The sequence below is a fragment of the Salvelinus sp. IW2-2015 genome, linkage group LG8 (assembly GCF_002910315.2).
Source record: "Salvelinus sp. IW2-2015 linkage group LG8, ASM291031v2, whole genome shotgun sequence".
Taxonomy (NCBI): domain Eukaryota; kingdom Metazoa; phylum Chordata; class Actinopteri; order Salmoniformes; family Salmonidae; genus Salvelinus; species Salvelinus sp. IW2-2015.
The window spans coordinates 45520688-45548118 of NC_036848.1; the positions used below are offsets into that span (position 1 = coordinate 45520688).

The window sequence follows — 27431 nt, forward strand, 5'->3', positions numbered from 1 at the left end:
CTTTGAGAGAGGTAGTTAGCAAACCAAGCCAAAGACCCCTCAGAGACACCAATACTCCTTAGCCGGCCCACAAGAATGGAATCGTCTACCGTATCAAAAGCTTTGGCCAAGTCAATAAAAATAGCAGCACAACTTTGCTTAGAATCAAGGGCAATGGTGACATTATTGACGACCTTTAAGGTTGCAGTGACACATCCATAACCTGAGATACCAGAGAGAATGCTATAGAATGCTATAGTCATCAAGAAAGCCAGTCAGTTGATTATTGACAAGTTTTTCCAACACTTTTGATAAACAGGGCAAAATAGAAATAGACCTATAACAGTTAGGATCAGCTTGATCTCCCCCTTTAAATAAATTGTCCTCAGCACAAGGTGCACCTGTGTCATGCTGTTTAATCAGCTTCTTGATATGCCACACCTGTCAGGTGGATGCATTATCTTGGCAAAGAAGAAATGCTCACTATCAGGGATGTAAACAAATTTGTGAACAAAATTTGAGAAGAAAATAGGTTTTTGTGCGTATGGAAAATGTCTTTGCTCTTTTATTTCAGCCTATGAAACATGGGACCAATATTTTACATATTTTATTTTTGTTCAGTATATTTATGTTTTGAGATGGCAACTACAGTTTGAAAATGTATTTACTGTTTTGCGAAAGGCCATAAGGTTCTGTGTCTTGTGTAAACTGTTTTGAAAATCGACATTGTTCCAAGAAATGCTTGTACACGATTGACAAAAACAGTAACTGAAGTCTTCCATGATAAGAAAAGAGCTTTGACAAGAGAAAAACATTCATATGAATGTGCTGTTCCTCAAATGGCGACTAAGAAATTAAGGCACATGTCATTGGGTCACAGGAGCATCATGCCCATTGAAACTGAGAAGGGAATAGTTTCAAAACAGTTGCATTCTAAGCACAATACAATGTACAGCCACTCCCATTGATTGTTATCTGCGCTGACATTTTCAAAGAGCCAAACCAAAAGCTGCTCATATGTAAATGAGGCATGAGAAAAGAAGTGGGGAACAGGTGTGATTTGCATGTTGATTTAAATGTGAGTCCATCTACAGATTAAAACAGTGAGCTGACTAATTCTCTGCACATGAACTGTTGGATGGATCCCGTAAATCCGATCTCACTCCCTTAATTAACACTGTGCATCTTCACCTCAGGGGGTTGTCCCCAGTGAAAAAAGCGTTTCTGAATAGACCTCTGTAGAACCAGAGACAGTCCCTTTAAAGACACTCAAAGTGTGCCATGCCTCTGAGTCTGCCAAAGTCCTTGATTAGAGGTTACAGACATAGGTGGGAGGAGGAGCAGGTACTGGCCCAATCTGTTAAGAGCATTGTGACCAAAAGGTAACCAAAAGGTCGCTGTTTCGAATCCCCCATATGACTAAGTGAAAAATCTGTCAATGTGCCCTTGAGCAAGGCACTTAACCCTAATTGTTCCTGTAAATCGCTCTGGATAAGAGTGTCAGCTTAACAACTAAAATGTAAAAATGAGATCAGGGTATAGGTATATATCAGATTTTGAGAATGAGTTTACTTAGTTGTTTGTCCTAAAATCAAATATGTTTCTACAATGACGAAAGTGCAGATTAGAAAACGCTGTCGTGCTATCGCCTATCACCATTTGCGTGCTGACTCCATGCTAAATTATCAGGCCACTTTGCCACTAGGCATCCTCATAGAAAGGTGTTGATTGAGCTCATTTCATACACAGAGCGGCTGTGAGTTGTCTACTTAGACATACCAATTTTGTTTTAACTGGATGTTCAACACAGTAGGAATTTCAACAATTTGGCATTGTGCCAAATCAATGTTTTATTATTATTATTAGAATCATCACTAGCCATCTTTACTAGACTAGGCAGCCGATAGTGGGCACTAGATCTGCACTATCGTCTAGGCTTGATATGCATTGGCGTGAATTCTAATTGATTTTAGCTTTGTCAAATTGACTTAGTCTAGTAGTGAGGACACTATAAAACGTAGCTAGCTTCATAAACATATTTTGGGGAATTCTGAAATGTATTGGAATAAATGACCAAACTATAAAACTAGCTAGCCAGTAATGGGTAACTGTAGCAACATTCTGACTGGTTGCATCACTGCCTGGTATGGCAACTGCTCGGCCTCCGACCGCAAGGCACTACAGAGGGTAGTGCGTACAGCCCAGTACATCACTGGGGCCAAGCTTCCTGCCATCCAGGACCTCTATACCAGGCGGTGTCAGAGGAAGGCCCTAAAAATTGCCAAAGACTCCAGCCACCCTAGTCATAGACTGTTCTCTCTACTACTGCACGGCAAGCGGTACCGGAGCGCCACGTCTAGGTCCAAGAGGCTTCTAAACAGCTTCTACCCCCAAGCCATAAGACTCCTGAACATCTAATCAAATGTCTACCCAGACTATTTGCATTGCCCCCCCCCCCCCACATACTCTCTGTTATTATCTATGCATAGTCACTTTAATAACTCTACCTACATCATTTACATATTAACTTAATTACCTCGACTAACCGGTGCCCCTGCTTATTGACTCTGTACCGGTACCCCCTGTATACAGTGTCGCTATTGTTATTTTACTGCTGCTCTTTAACTACTTGTTACTTTTATTTCTTATTCCTGTTTTTTCAGCTGCATTGTTGATTAGGGGCTTGTAAGTAAGCATTTCACTGTAAGGTCTACACCTATTGTATTCGGCGCATGTGACTAATACAATTTGATTTGATTTGATTTTGCAGCTAGCTAGCTACGTTCACTTGCTAAGTACATTAATAGCTTTAGGTTGGTTGTTTTAAAGTTCAATTTCAAGATTTCCACCAAGAACTTTGCTTTCCGATCATAACTCTCCCTCGCTTGGTCAAGGGACATTTAAGGTACCCTCAGATGTTACGATGTAAAATGTCATGCAAGGACTCAGGGTTTAGGGCCAAAGGCTGAACCTTTCAGATGATGTACCTGGGGTGGCAGGTACCCTAGTGGTTAGAGTGTTGGGCCAGTAACTAAAAGGTTGCTCGATCAAATCCCTGTGCTGACTATGTTTAAAAAAAATATGTTATTCTGCCCCTGAACAAGGCAGTTAACCCACTGTTCCTAGGCTGTCATTGTAAATAATAATGTGTTCTTAACTGACTTGCTGGTCAAAAAAAAAATTAAAAGTTTGAGTGTATTGCTTTCATGAACTTTTTCTCTCACTGCCCTGAGTTTAAGACAAGGGTTTAGCTATCTTGGAATTCAGAACATTTCCAATAACTTTATTTTGAAGAATATCATTTTTTCTTAACTTTTTGCTTAAGGAGAAACATAAGAAATAGCTCAAGAAATGTTGATCTCCACTATAAAAAAAACATCTAGATTTTATCTCGCATTTCTTTTAGACTAAAATTTAGTTTTCAACAGTGGAGATTTGTATAAAACTGGGTTTAGGTCATGAGACCTTTTCTATTTCCTCTCTCAGTGAAATTCCACATTGCCTTTTTATATAAATGAATCATGTCATACTGAGTAAAATTTGGGAATTACCCACCTGGGATTATTTTGATTGTTCTACCATTGTTCCCATCAAATTGAATAAATGTATTTATTTCCCAGTTTAAGTGTCTCATCTGGGGAGTTTACAGACACATGACATGAAATCATTAGGTGATTTCCATAGCATGATTAACATTTTATAGGAGTATGTATCATCAATTATACAATGGGTGGGTCTAATCCTAAATGCTGATTGGTTAAAAGTGCATTCAGCTATGACTTTAAAATGTTGATTTACTTGTTTCCATCTGATTGAGCAATCCACTGTCTCATCAACCCAGCCAGGCAAATTATAAACTTGATCTCCACTATAAAAAGTATCTAGACATTATCTCACATTTCTTTTAGACTAACAGTTAGTTTTCAGCAGCTGAGATTTTTTTAAACCTTGCTGTCTGTTTCTCCAACCCAGTCTCTCATTAAGTATGTACTATATGTACAAATGCCAAGAGTGTGTGCTATTAGTACATACAAACATTGTGCTAATTTGTACATATAGTACATAATTAATGAGAGACTGGGTTGAGACCATCTCTCCGACATTTGCAAAAAACAACAATATTCAAATTCGATCTCCAGTTGTCCCATGGTAATGAACGTGTAGGTGTCGGGAGTCGGAACGAGACAGACAGGCAGGCAGCGTTTCTCAGCCAGTCAAAATCATGAATCAGTTGTAATAATTTCTATGGATATATACAAAGAAATGTAAATTGAAAAAAGGTCAAACGAAACGAAGTGCAGTTAGTCTGCAGTCTTTAAACTTCAGTGTTTGAAGTGATTGTGTTAGCTGAGTTGTTGGCTAGCTCCTCTGAACAACAGTGTCCTGACGAGAGAGCACATTTTCTATGCCAGGCGAAATCGCGCCTCATTAGCTCAATGTTATGAATGTATCCAAATAACTGTCACTAGAAAACAGCTTAAACAAATGCAAATGCAGCTACTGTTGTTATTATTTTTATGTTTGACGTGACTGTAAGTTAGCCGTAGTTGGCTAGCTAGCAAGCAAGGGATAAGAACGTTGCATTTATCAAAATACCTTTTTAATTAAAATATGACAATCATTATTTGATTGTGTTGGTAACCTGTTGTATAAAAGTGATAATGCTCTCGAAGCCGGTGTTTGGAGTATATGTTGGCACAGTTTACCGGCTTTGAGACAGACCCTTGCCAATATCCTCCAAACACCGCTTATCAGGCATTATCACTTAAATAATCCATTATTCCCAAACATTTTCTGTGTGGTCCCAGAGTTAATTAATACTTTTTGTGTCACTGGTCTTTCACACAATCCCCATAGTGTCAAAGTGGAATCATGTTTTTAGAAATGTTTACAAATGAATTTAAAATGAAAAGCTGAAATGTCTTTAGTCAATAAGTATTCAAACCCTTTGTTATGGCGAGCCTAAAGTTCACGAGTAAAAATGTGCTTAACAAATCACATAATAAGTTGCAATGACTCTGTGCAATAATAGTGTTTAATAGGATTTTTTAATGACTACCTAATCTCTGTACCCCACACAATTATCTGCAAGGTTCCTCAGTCGGGCAGTGAATTTCAAGCACAGGATTCAACCACAAAGACATGGGAAGTTTTCCAATGCCTCGCAAAGAAGGGCACCTATTGGTAGTTGGGTAAAAAATGTAAAAGCAGACATTTAATATCCCTTTTGAGCATGGTGAAGTTATTAAATACACTTTGGATGGTGTATCAATATACCCAGTCACTACAAAGATACAGGTGTCTTTCCTAACTCAGTTGCCGGAGAGGAAGGAAACCGCTCAGGGATTTCACCATGAGGCCAATGGTGACTTTAAAACAATTACAGGTGAAAACTGAGGATGGATCAACAACATTGTAGTTACTCCACAATACTAACCTAATTGGCAGAGTGGAGAAGGAGGCCTCTATAGAAATGCATCCTGCAATGTTAAGGCACTAAAGTAAAACTGCAAGAAATGTGGCAAGGAAATTAACTTCATGTCCTGAAAACAAAGCGTTATGTTTGGAGCAAATCCAGCACAACACAAAACTAAGTACCACTCATCACAATTTCAAGCATGGTGGTGGCTGCATCATGTCATGGGTATGCTTGTCATCGGCAAGGACTAGGGATTTTTTTAATGATAAAAGTAAATGGAATAGAGTTAAGCACAGACAAAATCCTAGAGGAAAACCTGGTTCAGTGTGCTTTCCAACAGACACTGGGAGACATTCACCTTTCAGCAGGACAATAACCTAAAACACAAATATACACTGTAGTCGCCGACCAAGACAACATTGAATATTCCTGAGTGGTCTAGTTACAATTTTGACTGAAATCCGCTTGAAAATCTATTACTAGACTGGAAAATGGCTGTCCAGCAATGACCAACAACCAACTTGACAGACCTTGAATAGTTAAAAAATAATAATGTGCTAATATTGTACAATACAGGTGTGCAAAAGCTCTTAGAGACTTTCCCAGAAGGATGTACAGCTGTAATCGCTGCCAAAGATGATTCAAACATGTATTGACTCAGGGTTGTGAATACTTATGTAAATAAGATATTTCAGAATTTCATTTTCAATACATTTCCTAACATTTCTAAAAATATGTTTTCACTTTGTCATTATGGGTAATTGTGTGTAGATGGGTTTAACACAACAAAATGTGGAATAAGTCAAGGGGTATGAATACTTTCTGAAGGCACTGTAAATTAGAGGTCGACCGATTATGATTTTTCAATGCAGATACCGATTATTGGAGGACCAAAAAAAGCCGATACCGATTAATCGGACGATTTTTTAAATATATGTATATCTATATATATTTGTAATAATGACAATTACAACAATACTGAATGAACAATGAACACTTTTATTTTAACTTAATATAATACATAAATAAAATCTATTTAGTCTCAAATAAATAATGCAACATGCTCAATTTGGTTTAAATAATGCAAAAACACAGTGTTGGAGAAGAAAGTAAAAGTGCTTCACCTGTTTGGCGAAGTAGGCTGTGATCCGATGATAAATTAACAGGCACTGCATTGATTATATGCAATGCAGGACAAGCTAGTTAACCTAGTAATATCATCAACATGTGTAGTTAACTAGTGATTATGTGAAGATTGATTGTTTTTATAAGATAAGTTTAATGTTAGCTAGCAACTTACCTTGGCTCCTTGCTGCATTCGCGTAACAGGTGGTCAGCCTGCCACGCAGTTTCCTCGTGGAGCAATGTAATCGGTGTCCAAAAATGCTGATTACCGATTGTTATGAAAACTTGAAATCGGCCCTAATTAATCGGTCATGCCGATTAATCTGTCGACCTCTACTGTAAGTGCATCTGAGAGAATTTCCTTGTGTAGACCTACCATACTTTTACCAAGTAGGTGATGCTGCCATCGTGTGGCTTGTTCTGTCAATCCCATCTAGTAGCCTAACATTAATATTTACTACACACTTCTGGTTTCACCAAAAATGTATTGTGAGGAGCAATTATGAGAACCCATTTTTATCGTCTTCATTCAAACATACCTGATCATAAGTATCATATGTCCTCAGTATCATAAAAAAAGCCAAAACAATATTATTTCCCAGTAAAGACTGACATCTAGTGGTTACTGTTCAGAGTCACGTTTAAAAAAGGGGGAAATTATACTTAAAAAAAAAATCTATATTTAACTAGGCAAGTCAGTTAAGAACAAATTCTTATTTTAAATGAAGGCCTAGGAACAATGGGTTGACTGCCTGGTCAAGGGCAGAATGTACCTTGTCAGCTCAGGGATTTGAACTTGCATCCTTTTGGTTACTAGTCCAACGCTCTAACCGCTACCCTGCCACCCCAACTTCAGTTATGCTATCCTGTTCACATAGGTTCAACCAGACCCAGGTCTTGTCCTGCATGCTTTTTTAATATTATATTTGACTGTATAGCTTAAATTGTAATTTATTTCAAAGGCAAAATGCTGAAACAGTTCTCTTCCTGGATTTCAGAGTTTTGAAATCCAGAGCATGTACAGTGTACACTCTGTCTCTTATACACATCTAGATGTGTATAAGAGACAGATGCTGAAACAGTTCTCTTCCTGGATTTCAGAGTTTTGAAATCCAGAGCATGTACAGTGTACACTAAGAGGGTGTGCCAATTCCCTTGATTTGTATGTGCAACGTGAGATCATTAACTCTAAACACTAAACAGTCTTCAGAGTTTAGATGAGGACATGTCTGACCTGATCCCACACCAGATGCTTTTCTCTGCCTGATGAAGCTCCTGTCAGAGCATGCTGAATAGAAAACAGTTCTCGCTGTATCAAGAACTCCCAAGGTGTGGCGTACTGGTACTGACTCATGGGTGTGTTTACACAAAGATCAGACTGAATCATAAAAGCTGAAAACAGACAATGGACTCATTTGATTCATATAGTTGGCTATCTACTGTACATAGTACAACTGTGTTTTTCTAGAGAGTAATTTCCCCCCTCCACAGTGAAATGTTGCTTTAACTGTCTTTGTATTATCTAAATGTATTTTCCTTATGGAATGTGCTCTAGCTAGCTTTCTTTTGTGTATCAAAAGCTTTCTCCTTTGTTCTCAATGGGAATCTCACAGCAGAAGCAAGGGCTACATTCTTCCTAAAGACAGTCTTCACTGTCTGAGTGGAATTACTTTGACCACATGGTCAATCTATGATAGGACCAATACGTCCCGCTTTTTTTTTTTACTGGTTGACTGATTTCTCCCGAGTTTTTGCAAGACCAAACTGCAGAGGCATCGCCATTTCCACTAATCCAAAACACATGGTTGATTTACTGATTAAAAGCATGCAATTAGATAAGATGGCTCAGTTACTTATCTAGTCATGTCTCTGTCCTCTGGCCTGTATCAATTCAGCAAGAGGATAAAGCAGGATGCAATTGCGTTATCATTGAAGTTGGAATACTCTGTTACTGTTAGTTGTTACCTCAAGTACCTCATAATATTCCAATTCTTCTAGCAATATCTGATAGCACCATGATGGACTCTTTCCTAGTGAACTGTATATACTGTACGTGCAAAACATGCAATTAGGATAATTTTGTAATAACACACACACACACACACACACACACAAACACACACGAAGTCTGAAGATTTAACTTGTGAAAAAAAACTATCTGTAAAAAAAGACACTACTGAAAATGATCTATTTGAACTACTAAATAAACAACGATGGTTACCAGAATGTTATTGAATATCGATATGACCTTTTCCATTTCAACTGACATGACTTGATGAGTTATGAGTCCATAGGAAGTCCTTTTCGATATGTCAACAACACCTTTTATGGAAAATGAAGGCACGTCTGAGTATGACATTACACTACTAGCCTTGTGTAGCAGACTCATAGGGCTCTCTTGATGCTGTTAAAAGAGATGTATTCTACAAGCCTTAATAAGTCAAATGCTGAATGAACTGTACATCTAACAGTCTGTGGTTGGGTGCTTCAAGTTGGTTACCATTATCAACAAATGTAATGGACATACGTTTTAAAAACATTGTATTTTCCCTTTATTTGTGTTTTAGGTTTCAAAAGGTGTCACTAACAATACAATACAGCAATACACATTGTCATACCCATTCATTTTCAATCAAGAAAATAAAAATATAAAAAAGGACAAAATATCTTGCATTGAGATATAGCTTTGTGTTGCATAATACAATGACTATAAAGGGAATTCTTAAACTAATTTAATAAAAGCAAAAATACACATCTCTTCCTTGCACCATACTGTACATTAGGGCTCTCCAACTCTGTTCCTGGGGAGCTATCCCCTATAGGATTTTGCTCCAAACCTAGTTGTAACTAACCTGATTCAGTTTATCGACTAGCTAATTATTAGAATCAGGTGTGCTATATTAGGGTTGGATTGAAAACCTACAGGATGGTAGCTCTCCAGGAACAGGGTTGGAGAGCCCTGCAGTACAGTATACATTCATGTTTCCATTTTCTCTACTGTACTTACGATAATTCAGTTTAGCCATTCAATGGCCTCAACAATTCAAATTAGAATTAAAGTGATTAAAGCTTTGAAAAGCAACATCTTAAAACATCCATTAATACGAGACCAAATAACAACGCTGCAGTCAAATGCATTAGCATTGTGTGTAGGACATACACCCTCTTACTCAGCTGGTTAGAACCCTTGACATAATCCATAAACTCTAAAGGATGGACTCCTTCACATTGATATTAAGTGCACTTCTGTGATTTTGAATTAAACTAATTTACAATGGAGAATTATAGCAAGGGTCTGGATAAGATTATGGAGGATTATGCAAATGTTTTATGTATAATCTGAAATATTGCATCTGGGTCACTTCAACTACTCTACACAAACGTCAAGCGTGGAAAACATCCAATGTGATAGAAACAAAGCCTCTGGAATAGCCATACCTGGCAGCCTCCCTTGGTAACATGTGGGCCACTCAAATCAATATGCGGGTCAGTATAGGGTCGGAAATAGGGCGTTAGACAGAGATACACATCTATGGGATCCTTCCAACGGAGGGCATTCAGCATTGTTGGAAATGACAAAATTGACATCCAATGATATGTCTAAGTGTCAGGGTCCTCTGTCCTCTGCAGTGGCAGAGGTGCTTCTGTCCTGGGGCTGCATCTCAATAGTCTAGAGTGGGCTTCCTCTCCTTGTCTCCTCTCCTTCATCTGCACTGATGTGAAAGAACCTGGCAGGTGTCCACTATTTTGCTTAGACTTACCCTGTATTTTCATCAGTGCAGATGAAGGGAAGGAGATGCGGAGAAGGGAAGCCTTTTCAGACAATTGAGATGTAGCCTGGGGGTGTCTGTGGTTCCTCTAAGCTGATGTATAGATGTATTTGGTCTTGGCGAGGCCTGTGAGCTCGTCCTCGTAGCGAGGCAGGCAGCAGAAGAGGATCCCACAGCCAATGGTGAGGATGGTGGCCCCCCAGCCGAAGCCATAGGCCCAGGTGTAGTCATAGTGGCCCTCGAAGATCAGGTCATTGAACTTGACTGGGTAGATGATGAGGGCGATGAACTGAATGACCACTGTGGTGAAGAACAGACAGAACAGAGAGGTTTGTCAGTGGTGGATAATTCCAAACAGGGGAGGAGGCTGACTTTGTGGAACTGTGACACATGAGTGTGAGAGCCTGCCAAAACTAGCGAGTGGGTGTGTGTGTGTGAAATAGTTTTGTACGCGAGTACTGTAGCTTTATGGGCTTAGATGAAACCACCAGCTATGTGTCATTTAAATCAGAAGGTGGGTAACTAAGTCAAGGAAATCAGAAAGAAAGTGTACTGTGAGGTAAAGTTGAGACACTGAGACTAATATTTTACACTTTCACTCTATGGATGGCAAATCACACACAAAGTGGGATCGAACAATGGATCACACATAACGATGACACTACTGTTACTATTTTATGTCCACAGGTAGTGATGATGCAGTCAGAACTAGTTCTAAATAGTAATACTTATTTACTACACTCTAAACACTGGCAAAACGCAATCATTCCCATGATCGGAATATGCATCAGCTTTATACTCAGACAACTCTATGATTCAGCTATGTCTGACAGAAAGCTTCAGTGTAATTCTGACTGACTGTGTAGCCTCTCACTTTCCCTCTGGGCATAGGCAGGGCTGGGCTATCAGGTTTCACACTAGGGTGGCAGCTGCAGAAGGGGAGCAGTGGGAGTGGCGAGGAGGGGGAGTGGTAATTCTCAATGCCCTATGATCAGTGCTGTGACTCAGCCAGACGTTGAACATTCTCCCAGATTCCATGGTAACGCCATACCACAGCCCTTCTTCCCTGAACCTCAGAGCAGAGTAGGGACACAAACAACTCCCACTCCCTCTTGTCCTTGGCAATGGTTCAAATCAGAGGAAGACTAGCTTTAGGACTCTCCAACTCTACAGTAGCTTTGGATGCCATGCTACCTGAGCACCCTCTGAAAGTGGAGGAGCATAGAACGCACTAAAGTATGAGAGTGTTTGTAGTTTGAGGCTTGAAGCCAGACATTTTGAGGCAAGCTGAATTCACAAAGGCATGGTAGTTGTTAATATTTCACTACTCTTGTCTTCAATAACTAACCTCTCCTCCATTAGCCCAGGCACGTGAAGTACAAAAACATAAGGAGGTGGTTTCCCTGACACAGATTAAGCCTAATACTAGACTAAAAAGCATTTTCAATGGAGATTGCTTTTCAGTCCAGGAGTAAGATTAATCCGTAAAACTGCCCCAAGAACAACAGAAACATTTGATTTATCTTACCAGTGATGAAGAGCAAGGCCCCAATGACGGGCAGCAGGCTGATGTTGAGGGTGCAACAGAGGGCGATACAGGAGATGATGAAAGCGATGATGAGGATGATGAGGCCGATGATCATAAGAGCTGCCACAGCCTGGGCCCAAGCTGAAAACACATCAACAAACAGTGTTTACTATCTATAGACAAGACTTGGGCTAAACATATTTCTAGAAAGATTGTTAAATCCCTATATACTTTGAGCTGGGAAGTACAGATGTAGGATCTTAATTCCTATTTGAGATTTAAAAAGACTTCTGAAGTTTGTAATTTCAACTTTAAATGTTCAGACTTGATTTTCCCTTACTAAAAATGTATCAACCCCTCCAGAAATGTGAATGATTTATAATCCACATAATAATTCACATTTCCTGTTGCTGAATAATTATTTTCCTGCTGTAGCAAAATGGCTCAAATTAAGATCCTACATCTGTATACTACGGAGCTGGAATTAAATGTATTTTGGAATTTGAAGGATAAGAGGTTCGGAAAAATTGGAGTGATTTTTGGGAAAGTGGATTGTTTTTAGCAAAGCACTTGACATAGAATTGCATAATGTATTTCCAGTTGTACACACGTGATTTGACTATACTTGTCACAAATAACTCTTTACACATAGCCCTACATTTTGAAATATCTTGAAAACTGATAAAGGTGCATTCAGTAAACATAAACTCAGTCTGGAAGAAATATTGTAACAACAGTTTTTTCTATTACGTAACACCACATTCTCCCAAAAACAACTGCAGCCCTTATGCACAAGGAGTCTCCACAGGAAGAGAAAGGGGTTTGATTGCAGTGATAGGTTTAACTGAAATGGGAACAAACATTTGTACTACAGTATCACAACTGTATGGTATTTCAACACACATTAAGTCGCTCTGGATGAATGACTAAAATCTTTCATGTAATTACACCCATTACAGGTGGTAGGTTATTAACTGACATACGGTCACATCTGCTGCATGCACATGCAGAGCTCACACCTGAAATGATTCACCCTCTCTCTCTGACATCAGGATCAAATGGCAGGCAGCCTACGCCTGAGCCTCAGGCATTGCAGTCATGCACTAACATCCCTCTAACTAACAATGGGGTCCTAGTCTATCAAGTTTTATTCCCTGTGTGCTAAAACATAGTGTAGAGAGTATTATTAATCATTATATAGAAGTACAGAGAGGTGGTGTGAGAATGGATAATATGTCTCTTGTGGTCAGAAAATGTAAGTATTCTCACACTGAGACACTCAAAATGAAGTGCTTTTCTGGATATCAAGTCCATGTTTGAGAACAACTTTGGTGTATTAGTAGCCAACTGTTACAGTTGTGTGACTGTCGCAAAGGATCTCTTTAAATGTTAGTGTCAGTCAGCAAATCCAATCCAAACCGTGTGGTGAGCTTACAGGGCCGAAGGTAGCTCACAAATAGACCGGACAGTGTTTATACTCTCCAGATGGGGAACATCTGTCTTGTGTCTTTCTGAATCAAGTTCAAAATAAACAACCAATGGCTATCAAATTCTGTTAGTTAGAATAAGTATGGGTCTGAACTTGAAGTGCTTGAATTAGTTGAGTCGTCATCTACAGAGATTATAATTCATTTTGGCACTGTTTTGTTCATACGTGCACTTTTGAGTGTTGATTTCATTCATGCACCATGCATTTTAAATGACAGCTACTGATTTGGGTAACACTAATAATCACACAAAAACGCTCAACTTCATTACTATAGTATACAATTTCAAAGAAATGTATAAATTGTGTGACAATGTTAATACAATGTTGATACAATGTTGATACAATGTTAATACAATGTTGATACAATAGTAATTACTGTGTTATTACACAATATACAACAAAAAGTTCACACTGGTTTGGTTGTGAAGACAAACAAATCCCATAACACCATCAATCCAGCATGACACCACTAATTCCAGAGACTCCATCCATGCTATGTTCACACCCAAGAAGGGACAGGGAGTGGCCCTTGGATTGGACAAAATCCTGCTGACGTTGTTTAACAAAGTTGTGTTCCAGTGGTAATATCCCTAACTAATCCTTCTAACCCCCCCCCCCCCCCCCCCCTAAAAGAGTTAGATGCACTATTGTAAAGTGGTTGTTCCACTGGATATCATAAGGTGAATGCACCAATTTGTAAGTCGCTCTGGATAAGAGCGTCTACTAAATGACTTAAATGTAAATGTACTAGTTCACCTTGATGGCACAAGTCAGAAAGCGACATTATAGCCAACTGCACTCATTCAAACATTCATTACGTTTGGCCAGCAGCACTGACTCTACATACACTGCAGAATAAAAAGGAATATATCATTCCTCTTGATTTGTATTTGTTCCAATTGCATTTCTCAGAGTCCATTTCCACCTGTCTGCTTTGTTCACCACTGGGCTATGAATTCCCACAGTATAGGGTAAGTGAATGGTTGTCTTTATGTAAGGACGCCTTTAACCCCTCCTGAGAAGATCAACAGTGTTGCCATTGTTTACCGAGGGCTGAAACTACTAGTCCATTTGGACTACTACTGTACCTGACAGACAACACAGCTGTTCTAACTGACTGACTGCAGGAGTACTTCCTGAGTTCTGAGTAAGAAAGAGCATGTGTTCAGTATGTACCAGACATGGATCTTTTTCACTGTCCAGTGAAGACAAAGAGACAATTTCTCACTTCTCTTTTCTCACCACAGCTTGTCTGGCAGTGGTTTATAGCAGGACCTCTCCAGCTTGGTAAAGGCACTCATCACACTTCTAAAAATAGCCCTGACAACATGACTGAGAAAGCCATCTTGATATGAATTCATCCTGCCTGTTAACACCAATATTCAAAGGCAATTCGATATTCTATTCGGTTCTAGTCTATTCTATTGTTTAGAATGGGAAAATTGGTTTCACGTTGAAAGTTTGACACATCCTGCCATTGGCTATGATTGAAATTCTTACAATATATTTATAACAGCCAACATTTTAATTTAGTATGAGAAAACGATCTGAGTGGATAGTGCTTGATCAGAAATATTTTCTGATTACCATGATAAGTTGAGATGTAGTGGTTGATCTATTATAGTACCTGTACAATTTGGAGGAAAACACCAACACAAATAAACAGCTACCAGTTTGGATTTATCTAAGCAAATGACAGGCTAAAGAGAATGGGAAACAGCCAGGATAAATAAAGTGTTGTTCAAAGTTCAGTGTGACTGGCTGCCACTTTGCCATTGAAAAACTCCCAGCAGAGCATTCATTTGCTTATTGTAAAGAAATTGTGGACTTTTTGGAAATAAAATGTGGACAAAAATAAATAACTAGGTTGTTCATATGGATATGTTTTTTAATTAAGTAGGCTAGGCCTATGCACTTGCCCTACAAACAATTAAAAACGAATTAAATACATCCATGGAATACCTTTTTTTCTGTATAGGTAGGTTATTAGTTATGATCTTCAGCCCTGTAACTGTCAGCACTATAGTCTCTAAATCCATGTCTGAATACATAGGCTACACATTTATTTTTCTTGTCACTATGATTAGGGCTGTTGAGTGGATCATTGTTTTTCCCCGCAATATGAAACTTACAGAATTCCATGAGAGACTTGCAGTCCCAGTTGTCATTCCGCCCTCGACAATGGCTCCACATACTTGCGTAGTGGGACTTTGCACCCTCGTCCTCAACCCATCCCGAGTTAGCAGCAATGGCAATAATATCAAATATAATCGCAAAAAGCAAAAGAAGTGGTACGATCCACCTGCATCTTGGATACGCAATTCCACAGCGAAACATATTCGACAAACAGAAAAGACAGTGCGGATAGAAGCGGTCGAGCGTCCAGATAACGTCTGGGTCTGTGTACACCTTTTTTACTGATCAAATATAAAAGCCACACCCGAGTTTGCAATGTAATCAGTGCACAGTGAACCTGTTTAATAAACCTGTAAAACTGGTAATGTACGAAGGGCGAGAGTCAACCCAACCAGCAACTCCAAGCCCAACCCATTGACAGTCTGTCTCATATTACCCAGCTCATTGTAACTCCTTCAGTGCCACACAGGCTATAAAACGTGGTCTAGTCACTTTATTGACTCTTTATGACACCTGAAGGTCTACTGTAGGCTACTGTCTTTCAGGAAACACACTGGTTGAAGTAGTTGTACAATCAGTGTGGAGATTATAAATGATAAATGTTATTAAAGGTTCAGTGCAGCCGTTTTTATCTCAATATCAAATCATTTTTGGTTACCGTGATTGTTTTAAATTAAAAAGGTAAAAAAAAAAAAAAAAAATAGCTTCTTAGCAAAGAGACATTTCCTCAAGCAAGAGGAAATCTAGCTGTTATTGGCGGAGGTTTGGAACTTTCTTTGTTATTGGTATATTAACAAATTAATAGGTCACCAGGCAGGCCAAAGCTCCATCCCACCAAAACAGGCTGAATATTTCAGGCGGTCTTTTCAAAAAGCTCTTTCATTAAAAGGGCATTTCCACAATTTCATAATATTATTCCAACCTCGTAGTGTGGAAATATATATAAAACACAGAAAAGTCACCTTTTTGACTGGAACACGCTATCATACACGTTGATCCAGAGCATCCCAAACATGCTCAATGGGTAACATGTCTGGTGAGTATGCAGGCCATGGAAGAACTGGGACATTTTCAGCTTCCAGGAATTGTTTACAGATCCTTGCGACATGGGGCTGTGCATTATCATGCTGAAACATGAGGTGATGGCGGCAGAGGAATGGCACGACAATGGGCCTCAGGATCTCGTCACGGTATCTCTGTGCATTCAAATTACCAATGATAAAATTCAATTGTATTCATAGTCCGTAGTTTATGCCTGCCCATACCATAATCCCATCGCTACCATGGGCACTCTGTTCACAACATTTCCATCAGCAAACCGCCCGCTAACACAACACCATACTCGCTGTCTGCCATCTGCCCGGTACAGTTGAAACCGGGATACATCCGTTAAGAACACACTTCTCCAGTGTGCCAGTGGCAATCGAAGGTGAGCATTTGCCCACTAAAGTCAGTTATGACACTGAACTGCAGTCAGGTTAAGTCCCTCGTGAGGACGACGAGCAAGCAGATGAGCTTCTCTGAGACGGTTTCTGACAGTTTGTGCAGAAATTCTTTGGTTGGGCAAACCCACAGTTTCATTAGCTGTCCGGGTGGCTGGTCTCAGACAATCACACAGATGAAGAAGCCAGATGTAGAGGTCCTGGCTGGCGTGTTTACATGTGGTCTGCGGTTGTGAGGCCGGTTGGACGTACTGTACTGACAAATTCTCTAAAACAATGTTGGAGGTGGATTATGGTAGAGAAATTAACATTCAATTCTCTGGCAACAGCTCTGGTCGACATTCCTGCAGTCAGCATACCAATTGCACACTCCCTCAAAACTTGAGACATTTGTGGCATTGTGTTGTACACATTTTGGAGTGGTCTTTTATTGTCCCCAGCACAAGGTGCACCTGTGTAATGATCATGCTGTTTAATCAGCTTCTTGATATTCCACACCTGTCAGGTGGATGGATTATCTTGGCAAAGGAGAAATCCTCATTAACAGGGATGTAAATTTTTTTGTGCACAACAGTTTAGAGAAATAAGCATTTTGTGCACATAGAAAATGTCTGGGATCTTTTATTTCAGCTCATGAAACCAACGCTATACATGTTGCGTTTATATTTTTGTTCACTGTATATTACCTTTACTATGTGGATAAGGCTGTTATTTAATGAATGCAAAACGCAACATTGTGTCCAAAATCAAAATAAGATACCTCTTTATAGTGTTTTCGGTACAATGTTGCATTCTGCGGAGTTATAGAATGTCGCAGAGGGGGCCAGGTCGGGCAGCTACTCCATAGAATGTTTCAGGATTACATATGTCATGTTTTGCGTTGTGTTTGAAGTAGCAACAGTGAAGCTCGGTGATTACTAGTTACCAAAGTAAAAATTGTCTATGGTAAAAATTCCTGAAAACAATGGTTAACAATGGGGTTAAGGTAAGTGTTATGCTTAAAATCTTTAAAAAATATATAATTAGAAATAGGCTGGGTTTAGCCAATGATTTTATAAACATCACCCCTGTAACAATTTCGCTGATTATGTTGCAAAGAAACAATACACCAAATGGAAAACACAAACGAGAGTTTCTATTGGACAAATTCAGGTATGCCCCTCCCGTTTAATTCCGTTTGCTCTGTTTGTTTCCGTTTGGTTAAACGGCAAATGGTTTCCGTAATGAATACACGCCTGGATTAGATGCTATGTGCTGGCCATTGAGAGGCTTTAAAGCCGCTGGTTGGCGATACTGACATTATTGTGGAGCAGTCCTCCATAGGAATGAACTGGAATTCTACAGTATTTTAATTAAATGTTTTAAGGACAAAATTACATGTATTTAAGTATGTTTTGTTGTAGTGGGGATTAGTAAACTCGAATGTAGACAATAATAAATGCATTTCTATAGCTTCCAACATATAGCTTTTACAACGGTGTGGGAGTACCAAGATGGAGGAGTGGTAGCTTCAACACAGCGCCCCCTATTAGTCATTGAGTGTAAATATACATCATTGGGTTTAGCCATAATTGTGACTTGGTGGCTGTGGTAACTAGTGACGACCGTGAAGCCGGTGCGGTTGCATGGAGGGTGAGAAGGAATATAATGCATGGAATCAGATTCCATGGAATCGATCGGATGGAGAACGACTGTGTTTGCATGTCTAAATTTAACTCAGGCTCGGAGATAGATTGTTTATTCTGAAATATTACTATCTTCATCCCAACAATATTTCCATGCTTAGGACTAAAACTGTAAAACACAATTGCAAGCCACTCTCGCAGACCACCTGCGTATGCCGTCAAGCCGATCCATGGCCACAGTTTCAGAATTCCCAGAACGAATTAAGGGGGAATGATATGGACCATACATACTTAAATCAAGACAGCCCAGTAGAATGGCATGTCTTTTCGCAATAAATGCAGGTGTTTCATTATGAGAATGATCAGGTCGCTCGGTTGCATCAATATCTAACAGTCCGAAAACCCTGGAATGGCTATGCGACGCTGTAAATGAACGCTTCCTACAGCTCAGCGGATTTCACGTTCAGTCTTACGTCACTGGCCTGGGAGTGAATCATCATAAGAGAATAGGAATGCTGCGCCCGTGAACTGGACCATCGCACTTATTTTAAAATAGCTCACTTTGTCATCTTAGTCTTATCATGGAAGAAATACTACGGAAGCTACAGAAGGACGCATCTGGAAATAAGCACAAAGCAATTCGGGATTCGTGCGTCTTCGCCTGTGGTAAGTAGCCTGTATTATTAGGTTGCTACCGACATTAGCCAGTGTTGGACCTGTCATGTAATCGAAAACTGACCAAAGATAGGCTAAATATGAAAACTATTGTGTGTTACAGGCTTCCTGAAAAGCCCCCAACACAAACCCGTTTAATAGGTTCGCCATTCAGATGGTCAACTATTTTGACTATCGGCTATTTGTACCCGCTATGCCTGCTGTTGACTTTCTGGAAATATTCTCATCATGTTACTGGAAAGTGTAAAACGATCGTAGCATTTATGTGCCATGGCCAGCTTGGCAGCACCCATATGGGTTGCTGTTGTTAAATGTTAAGTCCGTGCAACTAACGGTTGCTGTCGTTACATTTTAAGTCAGTGTAGTTAATACAGCACTCATTCACCTATTTGGCCACATTACTGGTGGGTATTTCTATTGCCCTGAACGCAATTGACAGGTGGACAATAGTTGCGGCATAAATCATAATGTTTATGAATGTTGTTGAATGACGTATTGTAATATAATGTACTTTTCACGAGCCCAACACATAGTGTGCCATATTATTGACTCTCTTAGGAAATTTCATTCACAGAATATGACAGGTATGCCGATTCAATAACAGCACAGCAGTTTCCACATCAATACAGAGCACATTTGCATGTTAACATTTCAGGCCAAGCTCTCTTACTGTCAACAATAACATTTTGCTTTCATTCAATACCAAAATGCAAGGTTGTTGTGACAGACATTACTGAGTACTGTAATTGTCCACCCCTTGGTGGAACCTGTTTTTTACAAGGCGCCTGTCACCTCTCTCTGAGGGATTACAGAGTGACATGATAGCACAGCTGGCCTCATTTCTGCCACTGCATATCAATGGACAGCAGGTATTGCAGATTAATGCAATATTGCACATCGAGTACATGAATAAGGGCAAGGATAACTTATCCACTCCCACACACATACTACATTATTCAAGCTCCCATTTCAATGTGAATATCATCATATGGTAATACATTTTTATGAACTTCCTGTTTTTCTAGAGCACCTGGACCAAACTGACCTGTGTTTCTTATTCTGATACTGTACCACAACAAATACTGAGAACCATGGGTCCAGTCCTATGTGATTTGATATTATAACTTTTTTTGTGTTGTATATGACTACAGAAACCCTTCAGAAACAAACTGGATCAGCCACGATTCCACCGTCTCGGCTCAGGTAGGAAACTGACTTAAGGCATCATCAAAAGTTGATTTGACGTCAGTCATGTTTGTGTGTTGAGGAGGTACTTAATTATGCAGCAGCGTGATTGTTGTGATGTTTCACATCCAAAAAGTCAAGCTCTCCACAGTCCTACCACTCCCTCTCCCACACATGCAGATGTAACCGGTGTGAAATGGCTAGTTAGCGGTGTGCACTTGTAGCGTTTCAATCAGTGACTTCACTCCCTCTCAGACCTTGAAGTAGTTGTTTCCCTTGCTCTGCAAGGTCTGCGGTTTTTGTGGATCTATAGGTAACAATGCTTCGAGAGTGACTGTTGTTGTGTGCAGAGGGTCCCTGGTTCAAGTCCAGGTTGAGGCGAGGAGAGGGACGGAAGCAACACTGTTACACAAACACAGTCATACACACACACACACACACACACACACACACACACACACACACACACACACACACACACACACACACACACACAACACCTGCTGTGCTGGCAAGAAGGCAGTGTGAAAAACATGATGTATCATAGGAAGAACTGTGAGAGTGCTAGCACTCTTAATTAGTTAAACATTTGCAGTATTCAAAGTTGCTAAAATTCTACAATTAATGATTTAGACTGTTTTGGTTCAGTTCGCATAAGAGTTTTCTCCAATAACAGTAACTACTCATGTTAGCAAGGTTTTCTTGTTTCACTCTTGCTCTTATTTCTACAATTATTAGTTTATTCCAATTAACTTATTCCACAGTTTAATCCTCCAAAAACATTCTCTGGCTCACTCCCTTTCTGCCAGCTCAGCAACCGCAGAGACCCACACCTCTGAATCTCCTCCCTCCGCTTTCCTCAGTGATATTTCTGTCAGCAGAACATGCTGGAACTGAAAATGAATCCAATGTGTAAATACCAGTGAAGTATCATCCAGATCTGGAATAATGATATTAGCAAACTTGGCCCAACCCTGACTCTTCTGTTTGATGCTGTACTAGTGTTTGTGTTCAGGGAGGAGATTATAGAGACAACAGTCAACTCTCTCCACAAAGAGCAACTCTTCATTACAATCACTCAGTTAAAGGCATAGAGACTGAGCCACCACAACCCTCATATTCATTGGGTCATGATGAGGTTTTAATTTAAAACCACGAGGTGATCCAGCTTGGCTCGCTACACTGAGGGAGCGCTCTTTGTCTCTGCAGTGTCAGAGTTATGCCTTCCGGATAAATTGGAGATGTGATAAGTCTCATCTGGGCTGGTGTTAGATCTGGATCTGGCAGTAATACCAGCACCTCAGTGTCTGTCTGTCTCCATCTAATCATATTATGCTTGCTGCCCTGTTATTTGGAATGCTGTCTGGTCATGTAGAGACCTTTTCATTGCCCTGCCTGGTGTGCCCTGTGATGTTAGTCTGGCAGTGCTAGTGGTAGCCTATTACAGGAGCTTGTCAAGAATCCCATTGCCGGACCCCATTGTCATTTTCTTTGAGGTTTCACCTCAGATCTTTTAATTCAAAGTTCAACAGCCTGATTTAATTTGTCAGCTCAGTTAGCTTCCATCAATGATCTGACTGCCCCCTTTGAAACACATAGGACTTGTCTTCTACTGCCATGCAATTGAATCAATAGGTGAAACTTCCTAACATCAATAACATGAGTAGTTAACAGTAGCTATAATGAGCCTGAGCCTCAGCCATTAATAATATAGTGAAATACAGTGGGTTTTCAAGCTCAGTGACCTGCACACTGACCAGTGGTTGCATAACTCTTTCACTGCACCGACATTAGATATTTACAGTACATTGACACAGTATATCCATGACAGACCAGGAGCAGCCTCAGAGGGAAATATCTTTCCATCCCCTTTGATACCAGTAATCCATGAAGTTGAACCTTCTCCGCTAGGCTTTTAGTCCATACTCGGAAATAAGTCGGCACTGTAGATGACTGGTAGCCTAATGGTGTTCTTATATGGTTATGATTGAGTGCATCCAGTAATACTGAAGTTATCATACTCTTTATCTAAATCTAGTTATATAGTTTATGCTGAAGTTGTCATTTGATGTTCAGTATGTTGATTAAGGAAAAGGTTGTGTTGATTTTAGATATGGCATGCTAATTTCCTTTATACGTGGTAGGATACCTATTGTGATTATTTTGTATTGCACTGTTGAGGAGGGCTTGCAAGTAAGCATTTCACTGTACTGTTTACACCCTGTATCCTGTGCATGTGACCAATAAACTTTGATTTGATTTGTTGTTCAGCTCAGCATGACGCATACGTTTGATACTGTAGAGAGAATACTTCTCCTTATTAAACAGGACAAACATGTCTAGTTAAGAACACTTGATATGTGTTCTCTCCCTGTAGCCACTTGGAAATGTAATTCCAGTTGGGTAAAAAGGGCAAAGCTTGTTTTGCTTTCCTTCAAAGGAAATGTATCTTCCTTCCTGCAATGTTCTCGAAAAGGAAAGCTTTTCCGTTTCTTTGATTTTCTGCATCAGCAATATCATTTTGAGTGCAAGCAGCAACAAGAATTCTCCCAAAACATATGAGTTAAAATGCCATTAATAAATAGGTGTTGTGGATTTGTGGCCTTGGTTTCAGACAGATTAAATGTCTCTTTTTGTAAACTGTTGTGATATTATAATATTAAATTCCCAGCCTGTCCCCTGAGACATGGTTGATGTGAAAGTATCGTTCTTATTTTTGCATCAGATTTGTTTGTGCTTTGTTTGCTCTTGTTTTGTTTAATGTGGACATGTTAGCTGTAATCTCTTGTTTTGTTTAATGTGGACATGTTAGCTGTAATCTCTTGTTTTGTTTAATGTGGACATGTTAGCTGTAATCTCTTGTTTTGTTTAATGTGGACATGTTAGCTGTAATCTCTTGTTTTGTTTAATGTGGACATGTTAGCTGTAATCTCTTGTTTTGTTTAATGTGGACATGTTAGCTGTAATCTCTTGTTTTGTTTAATGTGGACATGTTAGCTGTAATCTCTTGTTGGAAAGCCCCACAGGTAATATTGTCAGCCCTCAATCCAACCTTCTCCATCCTAAATATGAAAGCTTTGCCCCTCAGTGTTTGTATTTTCTCTTGGTAGCTTAATCATTTGTTGGCCTTTGCAGAGAAAGATGCCTTCTCCCTCTTCAGCTGGCACTGGAGTCCAAGAACATGAAACTGGCCCAGACTGCCCTCACAGGAATGCAGGTACAGTCCAGCAGCTATACATGCAGCAACAATGTACTGTACAAAGCAGAAGATATGGTTGAACCAGGTACAGGAAAAGGTCATTGCTAGCCATGCATTTGTGACACTACAGTACATTCTGAGAGGAAATGTAGGTTCATTACAATCATTACTGCTGCAGACCCAACCGATTACCCTTCAGTGAAGCCTAATTTGCATTATTATTTTTTGGCATGAATTCTGATATTCTACACACAGTATACATTTTCTGACTGTGTATTGTCCAACTCTCCCTGTTTTTTTTTCTCTCTCCTCCATTTTGTGCCATTCTCCATCCTACTCCTTCTCGTTTGACTGCAGAAAATCCTGTGTGAGGACAGGTTTGTGGCTGTGGAGGCGGAGGCTCTGGAGAGCCAGCTGTTGAGTCAGATGCTGGATGCAGTGAGGGTGACCCCCATGCTCCACGAGGACCTGCAGGTCGAGGTCATGAAGGTCAGTCCTCTCTGCACACTGGGATTATTAAAGCGATCAGATGACTTAGTCTCTGTTATAGCTGGTCTAAACATTGATTAAAGGAGTATACTTTACAATCCAATGAAGAATTTGACTTTTTCCCCTCTGATGCCGATGTGTGAAGACTGCTGGTGTATTGTATTGTATTCTATTGTATTGCACTAAGGGTCCCCATGTAGTAAAATGAAGCCAGGACCATCACCTGGCTTGTTGCAAGTCAGTTGTACTCATGGATACAGTACGTGCGGTCTCAGTTTGCCACAAATCACTCTACAGTTATTATGCTCCACCATACCCTTCTCTCTGCATCATACAGTACTGGGCACAGAGCCAACTCAGAATGGGGCATCCAGTAAATCATGTCACACAGCAAGATGTAACTGAATGGACTTCAACATATTCAATTGGGGGACATTTTTGAACTGATGCAAACACTTGCTGGTGTAGTAAATCTGGCCAAAGTTGTTCAAAATGTGAGAACAGTGAAAGGTCGTCTTTGCCATGTGCACACCAATTCACAGTACTGTATTGATTACTTGTGGTTTGCTTTTGTGGCTCTCATGATCATGCCACTTGTACCTTTTTAAAACTGTAGATTATTTTACTGCCTACTGTAAGTGGGCTGCACCTCATGTCTCTAGTGTCCACAGAGTTATTACTATAAGATCAGTGCAGTGTTCATTCTGCCTGTAAGACTACTCTGGGTAACCATGGGTAACCATGTCATTTGTCTTCTGCTCCACACTTACCTGAGACCCTATTGTTCCTTCATCCCAGATATGGCCATGCAAAAACAGCACTTTTGTCAAAAGAGACAGTAAATATATACTTCTAGCTAAATGTATTTTAAACTCTGTGCTATGCTGAGTATTTGAAGTGATGCTGTCTGTTTTGACAGCAGTGCCACAGGACTTTTCTCCACAGTCACACAAGGCATTGTGTTTGTTCTATACAGAGTTTATGTTCCCTGGTGGAGATGATTATCTCTATGAGAGCCTGGCCTTTATGCAGCTGCCCCCAATCTTCTTTCCCTGTTCATTTCGATGGGTGTTTTACAAGCCTTTGTCTCCTTGCCCTACAGGTCCTTCTCTGCATCACGTACTCCTCCACCTTTGAGATCAACGGAGACTCCATCCTGAGGATTGCTGAGGTAAGCCTAGCCTGACGGAGGTATCATTGATATGCAAAGGGAGGACAGGGAGCCAGTGTCAACCTGCTGGATGTTGCAGTCTATTTCAGATCTGGATAGTATTGATTCTCTTTCAAACACTTTAGCTGCACCTAATTGAGCTTACCTACAGAAATGGAATAGTCCCAAAGTGCAACCCCCGCCCCCCCTGACACTCCAGACAAGCTCAGTCAAATACTTACAGTAATTTGAAAGAAACCCAATAGTGTTTGGACCCAGGTCTGGTCTGTATCTGTTCAGCCTTGCGCCAGGCTGCTGATTTAAGGCTGACTCTTGACATAATATGTCACAAAACACCATCTCAGTAGCATCAACTCCCTGCTACTGCTAGCAACAGCCTAACGAGGACCATCCATCACAAAGGTGAATTTCTGTGTTGCTGCTATGCGTCCGACGTTTATGGTAGTCAGTCATGGTAATCTAATGTATTATGAGTGAGTGGGAACATGAAGTGCTTGTTGTCATTCAACGAGAGACTACTAGTTTTCAAGCAATTATTTTCACTTGCGAAATACTGCACAAAACATCTTAGCTAGATATAAAGACTAAGACCTCCTCGGAAAAAAACACATTCATTACGCATTTCTTGATTTATCTTATTAATTCAGACTATTTTGAGGAAGTGTTTCTGACTATGTTGGCTCGAGAGGGACAAACAACAGTAAAATGTACGCTTTTTTTCTAGTTTTTCAAGTGAGGGACTTTAGGGAGTATGAGAGCACAGACGGTCGCTTCGCCTAGCCGAGTTCTGCTAGCAGCAAACCGAATCTGTATGCGGACGTGTTAACTCTGCTCTTGTACTGTTAACAGCCGCTCATAAATAACTGGACCTAATGCAGCCCTGGATGTAATGTATGCTCCTGCTCTGTCAATCTGGCACCGGGAACAGAAGGTGTAAAATCATGTTTACCCTGAGGGTTTTAATTTTAATAGAGATTACCCTCTTTATCCCTGCATGTTAAGATGCATATAACTTATACATCCCATTCTTTCCTAACACATTAGAATGTCTACAGGTAAAAACTAAATTATCATGATTATTTTGGGATACATTTTAATGTGTTCTGTGGGTGAATACTATTTCTCATCCATCTCTTTGCTGACGTGTCACAGAGATGGTCCATGCCCCGCTCTTCCTCATCCCTGGTACAGACACAGACACAGAGGACCTTGACTGTCCCTAACTAATTCCTCTCTGTAACCTTAACAAACCAGGTCAAACAAGGTGCTCTTTCCTCCTCTAATCTCGTTGGCATGGAAACACAACATTAAAGGCCACTGATGTCTGAAGTGGTCTTTCCACTACGTCAGCACCAGGCAGGGGGGAGAAATAGTGAGAGTTGTCTTTTTTTTTTAATGCATTTTAAAATATAATTTTTAGGGGATAGATCAGCTTTAATATTGTAGCTCCATCAATGTAATTGTCTGCATCAATAGTACCCACAAAACACCAGCCTCAACGTCAACAGTGAAGAGGCGACTCCGGGATGCTGGCCTTCTAGGCAGAGTTCCTCTGTCCAGTGTCTGTGTTCTTTTGCCCATCTTAATCTTTTCTTTTTATTGGCCAGTCTGAGATATGGCTTTTTTTTGCAACTCTGCCTAGAAGGCCAGCATGCCGGAGTCGCCACTTCACTGTTGACGTTGAGACTGGTGTTTTGCGGGTACTATTTAATGAAGCTGCCATTTGAGGACTTGTGAGGCATCTCTTTCTCAAACTAGAGACACTAATGTACTTGTCTTCTTGCTCAGTTGTGCACCGGGGCCTCCCACTCTTTCTATTCTGGTTAGAGACAGTTTGCGCTGTTCTGTGAAGGGAGTAGTACACAGCGTTGTACGATATCTTCAGTTTCTTGGCAATTTCTCGCATGGAATAGCCTTCATTTCTCAGAACAAGAATAGACTGACGAGTTTCAGAAGAAAGATCTTTGTTTCTGGCCATTTTGAGCCTGTAATCAAACCCAGAAGTGCTGATGCTCCAGATACTCAACTAGTCTAAAGAAGACCAGTTTTATTGCTTCTTTAATCAGCACAACAGTTTTCAGCTGTGCTAACATAATTGCAAAAGGGTTTTCTAATGATCAATTAGCCTTTTAAAATGACAAACTTGGATTAGCTAACACAACGTGCCATTGGAACAAAGGAGTGATGGTTGCTGATAAT

General features: G+C 40.1%; 2 protein-coding genes across 7 annotated transcripts in view; one reads left to right on the top strand and one right to left on the bottom strand.

Annotated features, from left to right (window-relative positions):
* Nucleotides 1-9892: 9892 nt before the first annotated feature.
* On the bottom strand, nt 9893-15867 carry LOC111968032 (p53 apoptosis effector related to PMP-22). Its single transcript, XM_023993553.2, has 3 exons — nt 15443-15867; nt 11822-11962; nt 9893-10593 (listed from the first exon to the last, which is right to left on the bottom strand). Exons 1-3 carry the CDS (start codon nt 15645-15647, stop codon nt 10382-10384), a joined length of 558 nt encoding a protein of 185 aa, XP_023849321.1. The 5' UTR covers nt 15648-15867; the 3' UTR covers nt 9893-10381.
* Nucleotides 15868-18792: 2925 nt separating this feature from the next.
* arfgef3 (ARFGEF family member 3) overlaps nt 18793-27431 on the top strand; it is a 43430-nt gene continuing 34791 nt past the window's right edge. For all 6 annotated transcript variants that reach the window (XR_011480352.1, XM_070444955.1, XM_023993526.2 and 3 more), the window contains exons 1-5: nt 18793-19179; nt 20340-20391; nt 23509-23590; nt 23930-24061; nt 25164-25232. Coding sequence is in view for 5 of the 6 variants with exons in the window: in XM_070444955.1 (XP_070301056.1) it covers nt 19095-19179; nt 20340-20391; nt 23509-23590; nt 23930-24061; nt 25164-25232 (420 nt within the window). In the remaining variant the exon portion in view is untranslated. The remainder of the gene's footprint in view (nt 19180-20339; nt 20392-23508; nt 23591-23929; nt 24062-25163; nt 25233-27431) is intronic.

Bases quoted from the DNA above. Each gene is read 5' to 3' on its own strand.
- LOC111968032 (XM_023993553.2), bottom strand. From the start codon at position 15,647: ATGTTTCGCTGTGGAATTGCGTATCCAAGATGCAGGTGGATCGTACCA. The intron at 11,963-15,442 runs GTAAGTTTCATA...ATGTGTTTTCAG, and splicing joins CAAGTCTCTCATGGAATTCT to CTTGGGCCCAGGCTGTGGCA. The intron at 10,594-11,821 runs GTAAGATAAATC...TCTTCACCACAG, and splicing joins GGCCTTGCTCTTCATCACTG to TGGTCATTCAGTTCATCGCC.